General features: G+C 42.3%; 1 protein-coding gene across 8 annotated transcripts in view; it reads left to right on the top strand.

The window, feature by feature from the left end:
* Nucleotides 1–21,750, top strand: part of TRAK1 (trafficking kinesin protein 1) — a 101,027-nt gene that overhangs the window by 46,476 nt on the left and 32,801 nt on the right. For all 8 annotated transcript variants that reach the window (XM_063304146.1, XM_063304145.1, XM_063304143.1 and 5 more), the window contains 6 exons: nt 1,430–1,530; nt 2,077–2,185; nt 3,913–3,991; nt 13,000–13,130; nt 13,270–13,344; nt 16,448–16,585. In XM_063304146.1, coding sequence (XP_063160216.1) covers nt 1,430–1,530; nt 2,077–2,185; nt 3,913–3,991; nt 13,000–13,130; nt 13,270–13,344; nt 16,448–16,585 — 633 coding nt within the window. The remainder of the gene's footprint in view (nt 1–1,429; nt 1,531–2,076; nt 2,186–3,912; nt 3,992–12,999; nt 13,131–13,269; nt 13,345–16,447; nt 16,586–21,750) is intronic.

The raw sequence follows: 21,750 nt of genomic DNA, 5'->3' as shown, positions 1-21,750 counted from the left end.
AATGAATAATCTGAAGAGCCAAATGTAGGGGTTAACTGTAACAGAGAACGGGGCTTCTGTTCAAACAATAAAAAAAGTGTTGAAGAACATGGTAGACACTGAGGGAAAGAAACAAAGCAGTGAATGGTTTCAGTAAATAATTCGTTCCAATCTGTGGTTTTCCTTTGTATTTCTTAATTACTGTCTCACTACAGAAGGTATAGTCAAATGCATAACTAAAATTATGCCCCATGCTTAGTTCTTAAACCTTTGTGAATGGTAGAACAGAAACTTACTCCTAACTACCTCAATTAACTAGTGGATCTTGAATGGAATGATGTTCCACAGGGTGGGTGCCATGGCAGAAAAGGCCCTCCTCCTGGGCCCTGCCAGCCAGCACCCCTTAGCTGATGAGACCTAGAGCATGCCTGGACAGGTAGAAACAATTGGGGAGGGATGGTCCCTGTAAGTAGCCCAGTCCCAAGCCATGAAGGGCTTTAAAAGTAACTACCAGCAACAACCAGACTGTTAATACTGGTTTAGAAACTGGGAGAACCATGAATTCTAGTTCGTTAAACATGAAAGCCAGCTAGGTCACTTGGGGACAGTGAATTACTCTCAGCCCAGTCCACCTCACAGGGGCGTTATGGAGAAAATAAAAGGAGGGAGCATTATATATGCCACTTGAGATGTACAAAAATAAAGGCAGTATATAAATCTAACAACCACAATAATAATGTGGGCTAGTGTTAAGTTTCAAATATCCTCAATTAAGTTTGGCTTGATTTAGTTTATAATGTACATCTGCTAAAGCAAAGTCGGTGGACCAGTTGCCCTCCATATGTTACTACTAACAGCCCCATCTAAAATGGTCAGTAGTGAGAGATGCTAGGACTTGAGGCATGGCATCAGTAGAGTTACAGGTTTTCTGTTCCTGTACTAAAGCAAGTATTGAAGTGACCCTTTTAAAGATTTATTGTGATTCAGCATTTTGGACTCTAACCAGAAACTTTTGAAGCCCGTCCTATTGATGTTACAAAGCAAGCGTAATGCTCTGTTTTACGTAGTCTATCTTGAGATGAGTAAATTTGATGATAATCTGCTGGTACTTTGAATTGCACATAGACATAGGTTACCACATTGTACTTAAGGTAATATTATAGAAGTCCTTATATTGATTCAGCACCAAGTTATGGCAAGTTTCCATTGGTGTACTATCATCTAAATAACTACAGCTGTAGATAAAACACAGTGATGAATTGACACTTTGAATGAAAAGTTGTGGATGGGTAATGTTCTTAAAATGGTCTTGGGATTCCTGATCTAAATTTTTTCGTGGTGCAGAGCCTTTTTCTGTTTCTGCTTAAGAAGCAGTCAATGTCCTTTTTTTTTCTGCCAAGATTAACTTGAAAACTATGTGATAGGTATTTTTTCCCTTTGATTTGTTCAGGTTTCTCAACTGCGTCATGAGCTGTCCATGAAAGATGAGCTGCTTCAGTTTTATACCAGTGCTGCTGAAGAGAGTGAGCCAGAATCCATCTGTTCAACTCCGTAAGTCTAGGGTAGGAAATAGAAATGTTACTTAGGAGCGTGTAGAATGTTTCATCTTGAACTGTTCCAATTGTGAAAGTTCACAAAATGCCCCACAGAAAGCTCAAAACACTTTCAAAATGTTTGAAACAGATTCATATTTAGAATGAGATGTTTCAGAAAATTCCCTGCCCAGAACAGTTTGAAACAGTTGTGCAATCCTAGTGTTCCTATCTGTTTTGGTGCTGTCTTCTTTATTACGTTATATCAGCTCTATAATTTTAAGATTACTTTTTAAAGGTTCTTAATTTTTTACAGTATGACAGTTCTTTTTATAATTTCATGTAGTGAGCAGAAATTGATTTTTTCCTATTTTATAACATAAATTTCCACATTAAAAGTGTGTAGAGAAAAAAGAAAATAAACTTAAATTTAGTTAACCTACCAAAATTCTATGACACAATTGAATTTTAATCAGCTCTGTTGTTGAAAGGCTGTTGTACAACTCATCACAGTAGTTGCAAACAAAAGAGCTATGCATAAACGCCTTAATATATCTTTTACTAGATTGAAGAGGAATGAATCATCTTCATCTGTCCAGAATTATTTTCATTTTGATTCTCTTCAAAAGAAACTGAAGGATCTTGAAGAGGAGAATGTTGTCCTTAGATCAGAGGTAAGCTTCATTGCTTTTTAACTACCATAAATTTGTCTTACATTTTTCCATATGTATATTTGCAGAGTGACAAAAAGATACAAGTTTTGTAGCCCAAATGCAACAGTGGTAGTTGGGGCAATCAAACTGTTCTGGAATCACAGGCTACAGTGTCTAATATTTATGGTAGAATGAGATTTTTCCAGGTATAGAATGAGCCTAGTGTATGCTGCATAACAGAGAGCATATCCTCCCAGCTGAAATTCTGGAGGGAAAGAGTACTGAAGAGAGAGAGATTTGGAAAGTGGAGTAGAAGGAGTGGTCTGAAAGAAGCTCAGAGTCTTCTGTCTATCTGAATGACAAGATTAAGAATAAATATTTCTTGTCAGGGAAGACAAAGAATATAATTTGCTAAGAATCATCTTGCTATGTGAGTTAGGAGAATATTCTAAAAATGTTTACCTAACTTGTAATCTTAAGGGAACCTTTTAATAAAAGTGAATTTGATTCTTTGTTCAAATATAAAAGAGAAAGAGAGAGAGGAGTGATGACTATGTTGTTCTGTATCCTGTCTACATTCTACCAGGTCACATTACTTGATATAAATATAAACATAGATATAGATACAAATATATCAATACAGATATAGAAGAATGAGAGCCAGGGATAAATAAATAACTGGTAACGGTTAAGGTGCTGGGCTAAGAGCAGGGAAATCTGTGTTTCTAGTGTTCCCTTAGGCACAGAAGCTGGGTAGGAGACTTTGGGCCAGTGACTCTCTCTGAACCCTAGACTGGGAAATCAAAAAATGTCAATCTATTAGCCTGCACTGTACAGATTAGATTATAATCTACCCTGTGGTAGATTATAATTCATTACCTTATTGAAGAGGCTTTCATTCTTCAGTGGACTGATTCAGGCTGATCTCTCTCTCACACACAGACACACACAACAAAATAATTTCCAAATTGGGAAAAAGTTTGATGGTGCCAATGAAAAGAATATATCCCTTAAAACTCTCCCTAGATCACTATGTAATTATGAACAATAAATGATAGAAATAAATCTACAGCATTTAGGATACATGGTAGCTCTGCTCTGAGATTTACTTCCATTCACGATATCATTGCATTGACTGATATTGAGTAGTACACTTGCTTATCATTGCTATTTTATTACTATGTCGTAGGGAAGATGGTGTCTTGTTCCTAAGGTAAGCTTCAAAATGATTTGGTCACCGTGAAGTCTAAATGACCACGTGATGATCACTTTGTAAAGTAGTGTAATTCACTGTGTAGAATTTCTTTTAATTTATTATAATTTACATCCAGTATGAGGATTAAAAAATGCTCAAGCTTAAATGATTCTTGAACATGTTGGCATTTTCTAAAATAAGCATTTGTTTCAGATATGTTATTGAGCATTTATTTGCCTTTAAGTATCCATTAAACCGATTTAATCTCCATTAAAGTTTCTTCATCAAATATATTGCATTTTTATATTTAAATTATCCCTGCTATCTTGAAAGCATTTTTATATATTTCCCTCTTTTTCTCTTTTTGACATTAGTGGCAGCTTGTCAATTTTTTGTTATATTTGCAGAGGAAAAGGAGAAGGATAAAAGTTTTAGCTGTCCTTGAATTGTATATACTGCTATGAAAAACTTATTTTAAAAAATCAAATGGCAGTGCTATACCAGCAAGATGTTAACTGAGTGATCATTTTTTATTTCTTGATATTCTGAACAGGCCTGCCAACTGAAGACTGAAACCATTACTTATGAAGAGAAAGAACAGCAACTTGTAAATGATTGCGTGAAGGAGCTCAGTATGTTTTCTTCTTCTCTGCTTTCTGGATAGACTCTTCAGATAATAGGGTTCTTAGCTGGGATGGTGGATTCTGTGCCATTGATATATCCAAGGAAAGTGATGTGATTAGCCCAATATATACTGCCTTCAATTTATCATCAGTCCCACCATTCAAGAACTGCTGCACCAAAAATACGGCCCCCTGGTTTCCGGGAGGGAGGGAGGGAGGGAGGTAGATATTTGGTTCGTTCATTCATTCATTCATTCATTCATTCATTCATTCATTCATTCCCAGGTTGGTATTTTTAAACATTCATGCTTTGCTTACCTATCTTTTTACCTTCATAATCTTAATCTTTTTTGGAGGGGGAAAATTAAGTACGCTAATTTAAATAAATTTAAAAATTGTTAATTTACTCTCATACAAGCCAAATGAGTGTGGTGATTCCAGGAGGGTCTGGGCTATGTTGTATCAAATATAACTTGCAGTGTTAACTTGAAAATACTGTATATATTTCTTACAACACTGGGAGCACAGCTTTGTATGGAGAATCCAGTATTATATGTTCATTGTTGCTCATCATTACTTCCTAAATACATAGACTACTAAAGGTGTGAGATATAAGTTAGTAGTCACAATTGAACACCTCATAAATTAGATTTACCTCATTCTTGATTTGTAATAGTTCATGCTCACAATTCTTTAACATTGCTTACAGGTAGTCCTCACTTAACAACCACAATTGGGACCAGAATTTTGGTTGCTAAGCGAAGTGGTCATTAAGAGAATCCAACTCGATTTTATGACCTTTTTGCAGCGATTGTTAAGCAAATCACTGTGAGTGTTAAGTGAACCACATAGTGTCATGAGTGCCGTTGAGCTAAAGTAATCAGCGCAATGGCACTCATGACAATGACAAGGAAATAGGTGAAGGGGTACAAGTTAAGTAGCCATCAACCCACAACGACTAACGGCTAACAAACAATAGATAAACGGATCACGGAGCCACCCAAGCCATCAGCAGCAATACCACGGGGATCGCCCAGCTGAAAGCAATCAGCAGAAGAATGAAAACCTGAGGATGGGCGATCCTAGAAACCCTCAACCAATGGCAGGGCAACGCATGGGACAAAGGGGGGTGACGTGACCGAGAGCGAGGGGGCGCTGACCGGCGCGGGGTATTTAAACCCCGCACCGGCGCGCTCCTGTCACTCTCAGCTTTTTCTAACAACGTTGTACCTATCCTGAAATAAACCAGAGCCTGCTTTGCAACCCAGTGTCTGAACGTTATTCAGAGGTAGGCAGCGCATGACATAAAGCTGAGAGTCATAAACTCAGCCTCGCCGAGCCCCACCGGACGACAACGAGCCGCGGGAGGAGTAGACGGCGAGAAGACCAGCAAGATGAGGCCGGAACGGCGCGGGCAAGGAGGGCGAGCCGCGCGGCAAGAGACAGAGGAGGACCGACCGAGGCCAGAGGCACCGCGGACTCCCGGAGCCATGGACGCCCGCCCCACCCGACCCGAGCCTCAGCTCCAACCCCAAGGGGAGATGGCGACGGAGGCAACCCGACCGCGGGAGGGAGCAGCACGACTTCCGAAACCAGCGGAGGACCCCGCGCCCCACATCGCACCCCAGCAACGGGCGTGGAGCGACAGCCCCACGGTGCTCGACACGGAGGAGGACGACGGAGACACCCATCAGACGGAGGAGGAAGCGGACCCGCGGCGGAGGGACGATGAACCCCCCCCCCCCGAGGACGCGCCAACGGAACCGGCCCCAGCGGCGGTGCGGGCTGTGGACGAGGAGGCACGAGCTGAACTCGCGGCCATGCGGGCTCAGCTGACGGAACTCCGGACCATGCTCCAGGCGCTTATGCCCCCCGCGCCACCCAATGACGTCCCCGCACAAGCCCACACCCCGAGCGAAGCACCGAACCCACACGAGCCAGCGGAAAGCCAGCAGACGGCACAGGCGGCCGACACCACATCCCGGGAAGCGAGAGGCGGGGCCGCGCAAAACGCCCGGGCCCCAAAGGACTTCCCCATCTTCTTCGATGGGACCCCCTCAAAACTCTCGTTTTTCGTCACCAACGCTAGGGAGTTCATGGGGAGGCACGGACACTCCTATGACTCCGAGGCCGACAAGATCGGCGCCGTGGCAATCAAACTCCAAGACAGGGCGGCGGACTGGTACGTCCAACTGTACGAGTCCAGCTCCCCCGCCCTCGCCACCTTCCCTGCTTTCATCAACGAGATGAAAAACTATTTCGAAGACCCCCTAGCCAAAGTACGGGCGAAAAGCGCACTCCAGAGACTTAAACAGGGCGCACGCACGGTCCCTGACTACGCCCTGGAGTTCAAAGCCCTCGCGGGAAAGGTCTGCGACTGGTCTGAGACCACCCTGCTGGAAATCTTCAAAAAGGGGCTCAACCGCGACGTTCTCCAATGGGCCCTCTACCGCGACGACCCAGAAACGTTACACGGGTGGATCCACCTCGCGGGGAAAGCCGAACACGCGCACCGCACCTTCCTTATGACAACCACGGAAGACACAAACTACGTCGGGAAAAAGGTACCCGCACCACACGGGGGGATGGCCGGCCCCATATACCCTAAAAAGAAGTTCAACCGGGAGCCCTGCGGGAGGTGTGGCAAATTAGGGCACAAGACGGCGGACTGCTTCGCCAACCGACCGCCGACCAGCGCGCCCAAGCCCGCCCCGAAAATTAGCCCCAAACCACCCAACCCGGGGCCGCCCCCTCACCGCCGAATGACCGTGGCCACAGCGACACCGGAAGAGGGCTGGGACGCTTACTGGGGAGAAGAGGACAATACCGACCCCGACCAGCCGGCGGGAAATGCTCCCCGCTTGCCCTGAAACGCGTGGCGAGGCAGGCGGCGGGACAGCAACGCGAACCACCTCAACGAAACGACAAAAGCTCCGTAATATTGGCAGCAATTCAACTCTCTGCCGGCAACGGAGCCACCACGGCCGCGGCACTAGTGGACTCGGGGTGCTCAAAAAACCTTATCCACCCCGACCTAGTCGCCAAACTCGAACTCCGCTGCTTCCCCCTCCCCACGCCGCTGGCATTCCACCAGCTGGACGGCTCCACAGCGGGGGGGAAACCAGCCACGCTACAAACCGAGCCGGTCACCCTGCAAATGGGCACTCACACCGAGCGCACATCGTTCGTAGTCACGCCCATCGGACGGCCCATTGCAGTCCTGGGGATGCCATGGCTCGCGAAAAACAACCCGCGGATCAACTGGGCGACCCGCACCTTCACATTCGGCGACGGCGAGTATCGAGCACCAGTACCAGCTGGCAAAAGCAACCCCACGGTAGGACGAGCGGAGGCGACCACACAAGACAACGCCGCCACCACTGCAGACCTACCGGAACAATACGCCGACTTCTCCGAGGTCTTCGGAGAAGCAGAGGCAGACCAACTACCCCCCCACCGCAAGACGGATTGCCGAATCGACCTACTGCCCGACGTCCCCCTACCTAGACCAAAGATCTATTCGATGACCCCGAAGGAGATGGCAACCCTCCGGGAGTTCATCGATAAAAACCTAGACAGGGGATTTATAGAGCCAGCATGCTCACCGGTCGGAGCCCCCGTCCTATTCCGGGAGAAGAAAGACGGGACCCTACGGCTCTGTACCGACTACCGGGGCCTAAACGCGGCTTCCCTGTCCAACAAATACCCCTTACCCCTGGTGAAGGACATGCTCGCCCACCTGTCCACGGGCAAAGTCTTTTCCAAATTGGACCTGCGCGAGGCGTACTATCGCATCCGAATCAGGGAGGGGGACGAATGGAAGACGGCGTTCAACTGCCCCCTAGGCGCTTTCCAGTACAAGGTACTGCCCTTCGGACTCGCGGGGGCCCCTGGGGTGTTCATGCAGCTCATCAATGAGGTACTGCATGAACATCTGTTTAAAGGGGTCCTGGTCTACATCGACGACGTCCTTATTTACACAAAAACATACGAGGAACACGTAACCTTAGTCAGGCAAGTCCTCGACAAGCTCAGAAGGGCGCAGCTCTATGCAAAGCCCTCAAAGTGCGAGTTTCACAAAGACCGCCTAGACTATTTGGGGTATCGAATCTCCGGGGACGGCATCGAGATGGACCCCGCAAAAGTCGAAGCGGTACTAAACTGGGAGCGGCCCCGCAACAGACGGCAACTACAGAGCTTCCTGGGATTCGCGAATTTCTACAGGTCCTTCGCCCGGGGGTTCGCTGAGATAGCCCTACCCTTAACGGACCTCCTCAAAACCAAAGGGGTGGGGGACACCAGACGCGCCAAGAACCCAGGCACAGTGCTGAATTGGACTCCCGCGTGCCAGACCGCATTCGACAAGCTGAAAGCGCTGTTCACGACGGAGCCAATCCTCGCGCACCCGGACCCAGAACGGCCGTTCGTGGTCCAAGCCGACGCCTCAGACTTCTCCCTGGGAGCCATCCTCCTACAAAAAGACTCCACGGGGCTCCTGAAACCATGCGCCTACCTGTCAAGGAAGTTCTCCGAGACAGAGAGGCGATGGCACGTCTGGGAGAAAGAAGCCTTTGCGGTGAAATCGGCACTAGAAACATGGCGTCACCTACTCGAGGGAGCCACCCAACCATTCGAGGTCTGGACGGACCACCGGAACCTCGAGGCCCTACGAACGCCTAGACGCCTTAGCCCAAAACAGGTCCGATGGGCACAATTCTTCAGCCGCTTTGATTTCCAGTTGAAGTTCATGCCGGGCAAGAAGAACTTCCTGGCCGACGCCCTCTCCCGGCTGCCCCAAGACGAAGAGCCCGCCCCAGACACCATTGGGACGGTCCTATCCGCCTCGCAACTGGGGATGGCCGTGACCACCCGAAGCGGCGCACGGAGGCAGCTCGACGCTACGGCGCAGCCGACGGCGGGACAACCGGCGACGGAAAGAAGGCAACCGCAACTACCAGGGGGAATGCGCACGGACCTCGCCGCCGCCCTCAAAACCGACCCCTGGTTCCTGGCAAACCCCGACAAGGTAACGATGGCGCAAGACCTAGCATGGGGGGAAGGCAGAATCTACGTCCCGGACTCGCAACGCCAGGCGATCTTGCATAGGTCACACGACGCCAAGCAAGCGGGACACTTTGGGTTCCTCAAGACCCTACACCTAACACGGCGGCAATTCTGGTGGCCCGCGCTCAGGCGAGACGTAAAAACCTACGTGGCGTCCTGCCCAACGTGCGCTCGGGCCAAACGGGCACCAGGCAAACCCGCGGGGCTATTGCAACGGGTGGCAGAACCCTCCCGCCCATGGGAGGAAATCTCTATGGATTTTATAGTGGACCTCCCACCCAGCCAGAAGAAAACGGCCATTTGGGTGGTGAAGGACTACTTCTCAAAGCAGGCCCACTTCATCCCCTGCACGTCAGTCCCATCCTCACAACAACTAGCCAAACTCTTCCTCATCCACGTGTACAGGCTACACGGATGTCCCGCACGTGTGGTGACCGACAGGGGCACACAGTTCACCTCCAAATTCTGGCGGGCCTTCTTGAAGCTGACGGGGACCCAACAGGCCCTGTCTACGGCTTGGCATCCGCAGACGGACGGAGCCACTGAGGTTCTTAATGCCACCTTAGAGCAATTTATACGATCCTATACGAACTACCACCAGGACGACTGGGCTGAACTGCTCCCGTTCGCCGAAGTCGCATACAACAACGCCGTCCACACGAGCACGGGAAAAACCCCGTTCGAAGTAGTCTCGGGGCGCGACTTCGTCCCCATACCGGAGCTACCTCAACCCCCGGAACCCCAGGTGGACGCCAGCGACTGGGGACGGAAGATCGCGGAAGCATGGCCAGTAATCACGGCGGCGCTGAAGGAGGCACAGGCTGCTTACAAAGAGCAGGCCGACAAGCACCGGCGCCAACAACCGACGTTCCAGGCGGGGGACATGGCCTATCTCTCCACCAAGTTCCTAAAGTCAACCCAACCCTCGAAAAAACTGGGGCCTAAGTACATCGGGCCGTTCCGAGTCACGCAAATAGTGAACCCGGTAGCAATACGCCTGGACCTGCCACACAACCTCCGGAGGCTCCACCCGGTGTTCCACACCAGCCTCCTAAAACCGGCAACCACCTCCCGATGGCACCCAAGCACGCCTCAGCCCGCACCGCTTATGATCGACGGGCAACACCACTTCGAGATAAGGGACATCCTCGACTCACGCAAGCAACGAGGAACCCTACACTATCTGGTCAGGTGGAAACACTTCCCCCACCCGGAATGGGTGGCGGCGCACAACGTTAAAGCGCCTGACCTGACCAGAGCATTCCACCGGGCATACCCCGACAAACCGCAATCAAGGTCAGCAAAACCAACCCCCCCCCCCGCAGGCCTCCCCCCGCCTCCCGTGCCCCAAGGGAAGGGGCCCCCCCCAAGCCCGCGACTTGGGTGGACCTTCCCCCCCCCCGGGACTCACTCCCCCCGCCCCGGGCCCACGGGGTGGTGACAAACGATCGCCAGCACCCTCCCCCCGCCCCCTGGCCGCGGGGGAGTGGCAAGCAAGTCAACAGGGCAACCTGGGGGCAACGCCCAGGAGACACAACAAAGGCGACGCACTCCAAATAAGCAAAAAAGGGCCCTACCTGGAGCTGAGCAGCACCCGACCAGCCACGCCTCTCGCCTCGCCGAACTGAGCCAAACAAACAGGGTGTGGTTGGAGCATGCGCACGCCAGGTCAGAACCCGAGCATGCGCACCATGGACACACCCTGGGAAGGCACGTGGTAGAGGGAGGAGCAAAGGGAGGGGCGACAACTACTCCGGCGGGAACTTTGAAAAAAAAAAAAAAAAAAAAAATGGCGTTTTGACAGCTCCATGGGGGAAACCCAGAAACCCGGGGGAGAACACTATTCGGAAAGGGGGCAGTATGTCATGAGTGCCGTTGAGCTAAAGTAATCAGCGCAATGGCACTCATGACAATGACAAGGAAATAGGTGAAGGGGTACAAGTTAAGTAGCCATCAACCCACAACGACTAACGGCTAACAAACAATAGATAAACGGATCACGGAGCCACCCAAGCCATCAGCAGCAATACCACGGGGATCGCCCAGCTGAAAGCAATCAGCAGAAGAATGAAAACCTGAGGATGGGCGATCCTAGAAACCCTCAACCAATGGCAGGGCAACGCATGGGACAAAGGGGGGTGACGTGACCGAGAGCGAGGGGGCGCTGACCGGCGCGGGGTATTTAAACCCCGCACCGGCGCGCTCCTGTCACTCTCAGCTTTTTCTAACAACGTTGTACCTATCCTGAAATAAACCAGAGCCTGCTTTGCAACCCAGTGTCTGAACGTTATTCAGAGGTAGGCAGCGCATGACACATAGTCATTAAACAAATCATGCAGTTCCCCTTTGATTTTGCTTGCCAGAATCCATCCAGGAAGGTTGAAAATGGCAGTCATGTGACCACAGGACGCTGCAACGGTGATAAATGTGAACTGGTTGCCAAGCAACCAAACTCTGGTCACATGACCGCAGGGATGCTGTGACAGTCATAAGTGAGGACTGGTTGTCAGTTTTTTCAGCACTATCATAAGTATGAACCATCACTAAAGGAATGGTTGTTAAATGAGGACTACCTGTAATTAACAAAATATTTTGTTATGGTTATGAAATGAAAATACTTGGAATCTAATGTTGCTTTATTAAGTGAAGCAAAAACTGTTTCATGGCATTTAAAATCAAACTTTGTATATTTTTAGTTCACTGTTTGCTTTAACTTTTAAAATCTGCAATAAAATGATTGGAACTATGTGTGATTTGGAAAACCATTGGTATATTTTGCACTGGAAATAGTCTTCTCTGTTGAAATGAGATTGGCCTTTCCCCCAATATAATTTGAAATATCAATCAATCAATCAAAACTATCAGTACAATGAATTATTTTTTTAAAATCTGCAGTCCATTTTTTTTATATTATGGGTTTATGCAAAGACTAATTAAGTAGTAGTATTGTAATGAGCAAAAACTGGTTTGGTCCAGTGAAATATTCTAGCTTACCTAGTAGTTATTGTACCACTCCAGATAAGTATCCTTGAATAAAATATTTTAAAGTATGGTTTAAGCATACAGATTCTGCTTCTAAAGGAATAGTTTTGCCAAACAAATTGTGGCTGGATCCAGATAAAGTTACTCATGCTTTAGTTCCATTCATAAAATGTGTCTATTTTCTGCTGGATCCAAACCTGCATGTTTTAATTTAGGTATATAATTAAGATTATATAAAAGATTTTCCAAATTGCTGCATCCAATTTTTTTAATAGACCATAAATAACTGGGATTGACTTTTTTTCCTTTGGTACTATTTTTGTGTACTTCCTATCTTTGAAGTAATCCAGGATTAGGACACCTATAAATTCTTATTTAACTCATTTTTTAAATAAATGCCATTTTATTTGAAACGTCATAAAAAGCAAAATTCTGCTCAACCTTCTATTTTACTGTCTTCATGAAAGAGTGAAGGAATGTCATCCCATTCAATTATTCTGTTGTAGGAAAAGATCCTACTAAAGTAGCAGCCTTGTATTTAAACCCTAACCTAGTAGCCACTGGAAATCAGGAAATGCCTTCAGCTAAGTGCACACGATCTTCTGCAGACAAGTGAGAAGGCTGCCTGAGAAACCAGGCCTAGAACAAGTAGGCTGCTACAAAGTGGAAAGTACCTTCATTCCCAGCACAAAAATAGATTGGACTGTTTCAGGAAGGACAAAACTCTTTGATACGTGTTTCCCAACTTTTGGCTGGCTAATAATTGTCTATCAGTTTCCTTGTATGGCTAAGTTACAGTAACATTGACTTTATCAGTATTTTTGTTCATGACCACCATGTAGCTCTGAAAGAGTTGAAAAAGTATCTTAAAATGTATTGATTTAACTAGTACCTGATGCTCACGTTTGTCATGTAAGGTCATTTCTCTTTCTTTTTCTTTTAAAAAGTGATTGTTTTGTTATTTCTTTAAGGAGATGCAAATATTCAGATTGCCAGCATTTCTGAAGAGTTAGCTAAGAAGACTGAAGATGCTGCCCGACAACAGGAAGAAATCACCCATCTTCTCTCTCAGATAGTGGATTTGCAGAAAAAGGCAAAAGCTGTAAGTTGCTGATACTTAGCCATAGTGTGATGCAGTCTCTTATATCCCTTACTTTGGCTTAAAGCCCTTTAAATCCTGAAATAGAGAAACCATGGAAAGATGACTGTGATGTAATATTTTGCTGTTTATCCTTTTTCAGTGTACGGTGGAAAATGAAGAACTTGCCCAACATTTGGGAGCAGCTAAAGATGCCCAAAGGCAGCTCACAGCTGAAGTGAGTAATAATCGGAATTAAGAAACAGGAAAGTGGTTTTTGCCCAATTATGATTTATTTTCACATTAGAAAAATATTTTTATTAAAAATAAATATTTATATGATTTTTAAATTCAAATTTTCTGTGATTCCACATGGGATTGAAAACCTTTACTCTTAGCATATCATACTATATTTATTTTACCCTTATCTCTCTTTCTCTTTCCTCCCCTCCCTTCCCTTCCCCTCCCCTCTATTCATTCATTCATTCATTCATTTATTTCTCTCTCTGACTTTTGATATATTCAGAAGGGTTGTTTTATTTGGCAGGAAGTGTTGGTATTCAAGCAGTCATTTGAGAGCCAACTGGTTCTCAAGGCAATAGACTCAAGGCAATAGACTCAAACCAGGCAATAGACTCAAACCAGGGTAAAAAGAAGTTTTTATTAAATAAATATTAAGGGAGTTAACAGAAAAAGATATAACAATCCACATCCCTTCAGCATGCCAGAAATCCCAAGAGGGACAGCGGGCAGACGCTCTACAGCTAGCAATTGCACAGCATCCTCCAGGACTTTGGGGCTATGCTGAGGTTCAAATTGTCTGGGAACTTTTGCCACCTTTTGATAACTTTTCTTAAGAAACAAGGAGTATAAACAATAACAGCTGGAGATGATTTAATAACACCTCTTATTATGGACTTGATCATAAGTTTAGACAGTAGGATCTCTACCAAGAATATTTTTTAGAGAAGACTGGGTCTCTAGCAGACAGCACTTTCAGATGGTCTGAGGACGTATCTGGTCAGTACTTTGGGAATCCAAATGTGACCCTTTGTTTATAAGAACATTGCTCTTAGGAAGCTAGTGTTCCCCCTCCCTTTGGCAGGTGTTAAATTAGGGAGCTGGTATTGTCCTCTTTACCTTAATGGTGACAAATAAAAATATAGATGAGAAGGAAGCAAGAGTGATTAACCATAACAATGATGCAATCTGCAAAGCTCACTCACTATCTATATCTACATACTTTTTTTCCTGAAAATCATTTTAGCTGAAAGTGAGGACTATTGTTTCTAAGATTAATATGTTCAGTGCATCAAATAATTAAACATAATTTTGTACATTAATGGGGATATAAGGTACCCTGAAGATAGTGAGATTTATTAAGAAGTCATCATGTCTAGGATTGTGATATGAATAAAATAGGGACAGCTTATTGTCTGGCGTTAGGCTAATCAAGGCACATTTGGCTTTATTGACTTCATTGGGTTTAAAGCACGTAATTGATTTCCCTGACATACTTCTTAAAATTTGCTTAAAGTATCTGGGCTTCACTCTTGGAAATTGCTTCCTTTGAAGCTATCTACAACATGTGTTACATACTGTATATTATTGATTTTTCTGAATATTGTATGTAAGAATCATTTTTTTTAATTGGCAAAGCTTTATAAATTCAGAAGGAAATAGAAACATGGAGATTCTGTATGGTAAATGTTTTGTCTACTGTGCAGAACTGATATCTCTCCACTCTTTACAGATAGGAGTAGATGTTACAGGTGAAGACATATATATGGAGTGTGTGTGTGTGTGTGTGTGTGTATGAATGTGTTCTTTAGCATCTGTTCTTTAGTATCTGTTCTTTCACTTCAGTTAGTGGGACGTTGCTGTGAGAACAATTGCGTTGCTATCATTCATGAAATGGAAGCCTACTTATTGGTGCACTTTAAGCAATATGCCGTGACTGAGTGAAATACTGCCGATTGAAATTTACTGAATGCAGATTGTTTATGGTGATGACTGTGTTAAGTGAGTACTGGGCATTACTGGGCAAAAAAACTAAAAGATGATGAACACAAATAGCTGATTTGTTTGATCAAGATTTAAATGGACAACCTGTGACAGCAACCAATGACTTTCACATGAAAAAGGTTGATGAACTGATCAAAGACAATCAACAGAACACTTAAAGGGAAATTGCTGTCAATCTTGGCATTTCACAGGAAAATGTGAGTCAAATTATTGATGTTCTTCAGTATAAGACTGTTTGTGCAAGATGGGTTCCTTGCATGCTGACAGCAGAGATAAAAGCTTCAAGAGTTGAAATTTGCCAGCAATTGTCATGCTTATAAGAATGAAGGTATAAGATTTCTTCATAGCACTGTGACAGCCAACAAAACATGGGCTCATTATTAAAACCAGAAATGAAGCATCAGTCCATGGAATACAGGAAGATTCACTGCAAAATAAAAAATAAAAAGGTTTGGCAGGAAAACTTTTAATTACAATTTTTAGAAGGCAAATGGTATTATTCACATGAATTTCCTCAAACGTGGCACTACTATGAACTCGGAGTACTACATTACAACACTTAAAATTTTGAAATAATGATTAAACAGAATTCAGAAGCACAAAACATTTTTTACAACATGATAGCAGTAGGCGTCACACCTCATGAGCCACCCAAGAGGCAATTGTGAAGTTGAATCTTATCATCTTACCCTAATTTCTACACAGTGCAGACTTGGTGCCATATGACTTCCACCTTTTCCCAAAATTAAAGGTAAACTTCTGTAGGCATTTATTTGACTGAAATTAGGAAGTGGAAAGGACTGGTTGAGGACACTAAGTATGCAGTTCTTTCATGACAGCTTTAAGAAGCTGCTTCTCTTTTGGCAGAAATGTGTAGCCAATATCCGTAAGTTAATTCAAATAACAAAAGAGCTGATTTCACAGATTATGTTCCTGTTTTATTTAATAAAATATCCCTATTTAAAATAGATATTTTATTAAATAAAACAGGAACTGATGTGATTACTTTTGATTCAACCCTCATAGATGTTGTGATGATTGGATATTAGTACTGTAATTCAAAGCACAATAATGCAGGGTTTTCTTTCTCCCAGTCTGTATTCCACTGGGAAGAGGTAATCTGTGTTTGTATCATTTGAGCAACAGTTTTAAAACCCAATCCTCACAGGTATATACTAAACAAAATATAAGTGCAAGTTGTATAATTGATCCATTTAGAATGAATGTTTTATAAAAAGTGTTTTTCTTCATTTTAATAAAAGCTACAATGAATAAGAACACGTTTGGTTATCATTTCCATTTTTTCTTTATTGCAGTTACGAGAGCTGGAAGATAAATATGCAGAGTGTATGGAAATGCTTCATGAGGCACAAGAAGAACTGAAGAACCTTAGGAACAAGACAATGCCAAATGCTATATCACGCCGTTACCATTCATTAGGCCTTTTTCCAATGGTGAGAAGTGTCATATGAAATAGTTCCTGAAAAACTCACTCTGCACCAACACTAGTGCAACTCTGATAAGCTGAAGAAAATAGATCTAATATTTATTTCAATATATATTAAAAGAAGCATCTAAATTCTTGGCTTGAATTTTTTGTTAGGTAAACAGAACCTTAGTATGTTACTGAAGTTACAATAGATTGTTACTATACTTTCAGAATATACTATAGTTCGAACATTCTGTGTTTAAGTTTGTATTAGTAGCTTAATATTTCTTGATTTAAATAGATGTCTAAAAGAATTAGCACCATGTCATTGTCAGGCAACTTTTCTTTAAAAGATTCTTACTCATTTATCCAATTAAATAATCTCATACCTTCAAAATAAAATACTGCTAAATATGAATTTGCCCATATGAGTGGGGTATAGTTTATTATTAAGTCCACAGATATTCTAAAAATAGATACCTGAGCCTATATTGTAAAGGGAAAAGAAACTCAGAATTATTTTTTAATTTTTTTTATTGAACTATGATTAACAAATATTATCAAGTAACTGAATAACATACAGTATATTCAAGATGCGTAGAGAAAAAATATATAGAAAATACAAAAGATAGACTAAAAGTAAGTAGAGACAGCTACTGTCCACATACAAATTTACCATATATGTGAAATATTATCACATTACAAATTATTTTTAATTTGCTAATTGCTACTGAGATAAACTATAAAAACTATCCAAATTTGATAGGATTGTGGTTCCTGCCTCTGATGTTTCATTATTTTTACTTTGTGATTTTTTTCTCATGTGTTAATTGAAGAGGCCTTGTTAATCCACATCTCAATTGTTACAGTATCTAGAGTTTTCAAATGTTGGGCAATCATTATATTAGCTACTAAAATTAAATAGACAATAAGTTCCTTATTTTTAAGCTTGGGATTTGGTCCTGTAAATAAAGCTTGTAAGCCTAGCTCTGGGAAACACTAAATTCTTTGTTTAGTAATGGTACTTATCTCCCCAAAAATTTTATGCCAAAAAGGTATAGCTTTATTGCATAATCACTGCAAATGAAAGACACCCCCCTTTTTTTTTTCACAACCTCTCCAACATTTGGAAGAATAATGCTGATATATACAGTATGTGCCAGTCTAACTGGAGTCAAGTGCCAGCATGTATAGTCTTCTACTACAATTCTTGCACTGAAGATAAGGTAAATCCACCAGATTTCCACAATTCCTGCCTATTTGTCTCCTATATGGATTGGTTAAGACCAGTATCCCAAGATTCCTTTAAACCATGGAGTGGATCTCTTATTTCTAACTGTAATAATAATCTATACGTTTTTGAGATTGTTCCTTTTGGTTGTTCTAAGCAAGGTACTAAATCCCCAAAATGGTATAAGGCTGAATTGCTGAAGTTCTAACATTCCTATTGCCAAAAAGATATTTGAGTTGATACCAGAAGAACCATGGTAACTTATCACCTATTTGTTGTTCTATCTGATTTTATTGAGAGGTTCCTTGTTGCTATAAAAATCTTTTAGTCTGCAAAGATTGTATTCTCTCAAAAGGTCCATTTTAGCCAGACCATAGTGATTATCTGGATCGATATATGTTATTGATGGAGTTAAAGGAGAAATATCCTTTATCAAAGCTTTGTCTTTATTCTTCCAAATCTGAAGCATCATTTTAGTGAAAACATTTTCAATCTTATTTATTCTAGAGGAGCATTTCTGGTGAACCTACCATTTATTTATAAAATTATTTGGCTCTAAAATAGTTTCAGTTTGGATCATATGTCCTAATTGTGCTTCCTGATAATATCAAATTGGGCATGCCCCAGCCTCCTGTTTCTGAGGTCTATATAAAACCTTTTTATTTATTCTTAATTTTTTGCATGAAAACAGAAGCTTTCTATTTAAAAATAAACTTTTTTTTGCCAATATCTTAAAACCCATTCTGGACTTTCCACTGGGAGGCCTTGAAATAGAAATTGAGCCTTGCAAGGATTTTCGTTTTCACATCTGCAGTTCACCCTAAAACGCTGAAATGTTTTGAAGCCCAGTTTTTCATTTCCCTGTTTAATGTCTTCCAAATTGGAATGTAATTATTAATAAAAAATATTAATATTTTTGGTAATTGTGATGCCTAGATATTTTAAAGATTTAAATACTATTGGAATCCCTAGAATATCTCAATCTAGTTTCTCTGTGTAAATAATATTTTTTTCACATCCGAGGAATTTTTGAGAGCTTATTGCTTCCGTTATGTTGCCTAATGTTTTAATCAAAATGTATAACTTTAGTGTTCTTCTTTCTGCATTATTACCTCCTCCCATTCTCCTTCCTCCCTTTGAAAATCATCCCCCTCCCTCATCCCTCCCCCACCCCCCCATCTGTGCCAGGCCTCCATATCTAGCCTCCCTACCCTCCAATCCCACTTAGACCAACAGCAAAAAAATCTTCACAGTCTAAGCAGGGGGTGATATACTGAGATGCCTTCTCCCCCTCCCCAGCCAGTAAACTACCAAAATTAATTTGTATATTTCCTTAGCCATAGTTTAACCTACATTCTTCTTTTATTTAATTTTTTCGTTATTTATTTAACTCTTTCCTTTTCCCCCTTCCTTTAAATCTAAAGACTCAAGAGTTAATACAGTCAATATAATTTCTTTTATACCACAATTCACTGCAGTTATTCTTATCTTCAGCTTGTGGTTCCACCTAGTTTCCACATTTCCAAGGACAAATGATAGGTTGATTCCTTCACCCTTTGTAGAGAGCTCTGCCAGAATTACAAGTCAAAACAATTCTACAGAAATTGTTTATGAATTTTTATAGCTTCTGGTATAAACTTTAAACACCACTACACTCAATAAATTTTTCATTACCACCATTCTGATATACAGAGTTTGCACTTGGAATTAAATATTAACTGTGCAATTCTATATCCATCCAGTTAAAAGTTATGCCCATTTAATTTAATGACCCTTGATCTTAGATAAGAATATATCTTGTATATTCTTAGCTAGATTGATGCATATAAGAATGCACTGTAAATATTGTTTCCCAAAAAACAGTGAGGAAAAATATTTAAGCGTGTTAATATAAATGCTAACTGTTATAAGAGGTTCTGTTTAAACTAAAAGTTTAAAAATCCACTAGAATAAAAATCTCAATTTGATGTTCCACCAAAAGTTAAGTCTGCTGAACTTCCAATGGCATGGAGGCTTAGAGGCTGCCTTCTCTATTCCTTAACCTCCTCCTCTTGCTTAATTTGTTGAATTGGAGCGTATCATGGGTGAGTTTTCTCTTTGCTTTCTCTTACACTCATTACATGTACTTTGATTTTGCATTTTTTAAGAGAAGAAACTTAAGATTTAATTATACCTCATAAACAGAAGATAAAAGTCTCATCTTCTTTGGCAGGTGAGGACATTCCAAGTTCCTGCCCCATAGAAGAATTAGTGATGAGGGTGAAATGTTAAGATGAAGCTGTTTCTGCAGCTGAGATTCTTGATATTTAGCTGCTCTGGCTTTAGATTCAACAAGGTTGTGGCCTCTTCAAAGGAAGAGCCTGTTCTCCTGCTTATGACCAAGTTGCAATCTGTGTAATCTTATGGAGACTAATGATGGCAAATTATGTTCTCAGACGGAATCAAATTGTGACAAAATATGTACAAGATTGGTTCTATTTGGGGGGAGATGTCAACTATCCATAAAGATAATATGTACATTGAGTAAGAATATAACTACTTTGGATTGTGGGATTGTAAGTGCTCATTTGTTAAATTGAGCCATAAAGACGAAGTAGGGATCCACTGCCTTGCTCCCCATCAGCATCCTTCCTTTTTTTTTTAATAAGAATTTTATTAAGTTTAAAACAAAGATAAAAGCTACAGAAAAACAAACTACAAAAAGAAAAAGAAACTAAAAAGTGTGAAACACAAAGAAAAAGAATTTTAAAGGTTACATACAGAGGTGACTTCCAACTTTCAACAGCAAGAATATACAGCAATTTCCATAGTAAAACCCTTGCTCTTAATCAAACCAAGATCACATTATTTCTGTACATCCTTCCATTGACACATGCAAATTACTAATACAATTGATCCTTCCCCTTATATATAAAAAAGTATACATATACATACACACACACACACAAACACACATACATACATATATATACTGTGGCTGTGTGTGTGTATATTTCTAAATCAACTTCCCTCCCCCTTAAAGCAATATCCATTTAATTATTTCCTTCCTACCACTATTCTATATATTTCTGTCCACTATAATAAAAATCAAATTATAAAAACATACAAGTTATCTACTTTTATAATTAATAATGCTACAACAGTCTTAACACTATTAAGTTTAAAAACCAAAATAAAATATTATTATATCTTGTCAATAGGGCGAGGATTTCTATGACATGTCATATTTTTTCTGGAACCTTTATTTGAATTTATAAGTAAGTTAAAGCACGTTTTAGAGTAATCTGATGAGGATTAGATGCTTTTTATTTTGCCTGAAAAGTCATATTTTGACTTTTTAAAGGTGTTATAGCATATTTCTGCTTAATTTTGTAACAAATGTCATATTTTGGTCATTGGCAACCCTCCTGATAAGCCACCAAGTTCGAGCCAGCAAAGAAAGTAAGAATGTGCCTGTTGTTTTTTTTTTTCTTATTCGCTCCCCAACTCGGAGGTGTGTGTCTGAGAGAGGGAGAGAGGTGGGAACAAAGGCTTCTCCCCTGACCAGGCCTGAAAAAAAGGTGAGAATTTGCCTGTTTTTTCTTTTTCTTATTTGCTCCCCAACTCAGGGTTCTGTGTGTGTGTGTGTGTGTGTGTGTGTGTGTAAGAGATGGAGAGCAACCTTTTTTAAAATGACTTCAGCAGGCAGAGGCTTCTCCCCTGACCAGGCCTGAAAAAAAGAGTGAGATTTTGCCTTCCCCCCCCCCCCCCCTCATTTGCTCCCCAACTCAGGTGTGTGTGTGTTCGAGGTGGTGGAGTCATGTGAGAGCTGCAATCTGATTTCAACATGCCTAAAAGTAGATGTTCCGCGAGTGTGAAATTACAGCGTCTTGTTCAAGAATTTGGGGAGCAGATTTTCAGTAGCGATGGTGATATTGGTGTTTGTAAATTGTGTGAAGTTAAGGTATCGGCCCAAAAGC

The sequence above is a fragment of the Candoia aspera genome, chromosome 4 (assembly GCF_035149785.1).
Source record: "Candoia aspera isolate rCanAsp1 chromosome 4, rCanAsp1.hap2, whole genome shotgun sequence".
NCBI classification, from domain to species: domain Eukaryota; kingdom Metazoa; phylum Chordata; class Lepidosauria; order Squamata; family Boidae; genus Candoia; species Candoia aspera.
The sequence above is the reverse complement of the archived record's forward strand: the minus strand, read 5'-3'. Positions and strand labels throughout refer to the sequence as shown.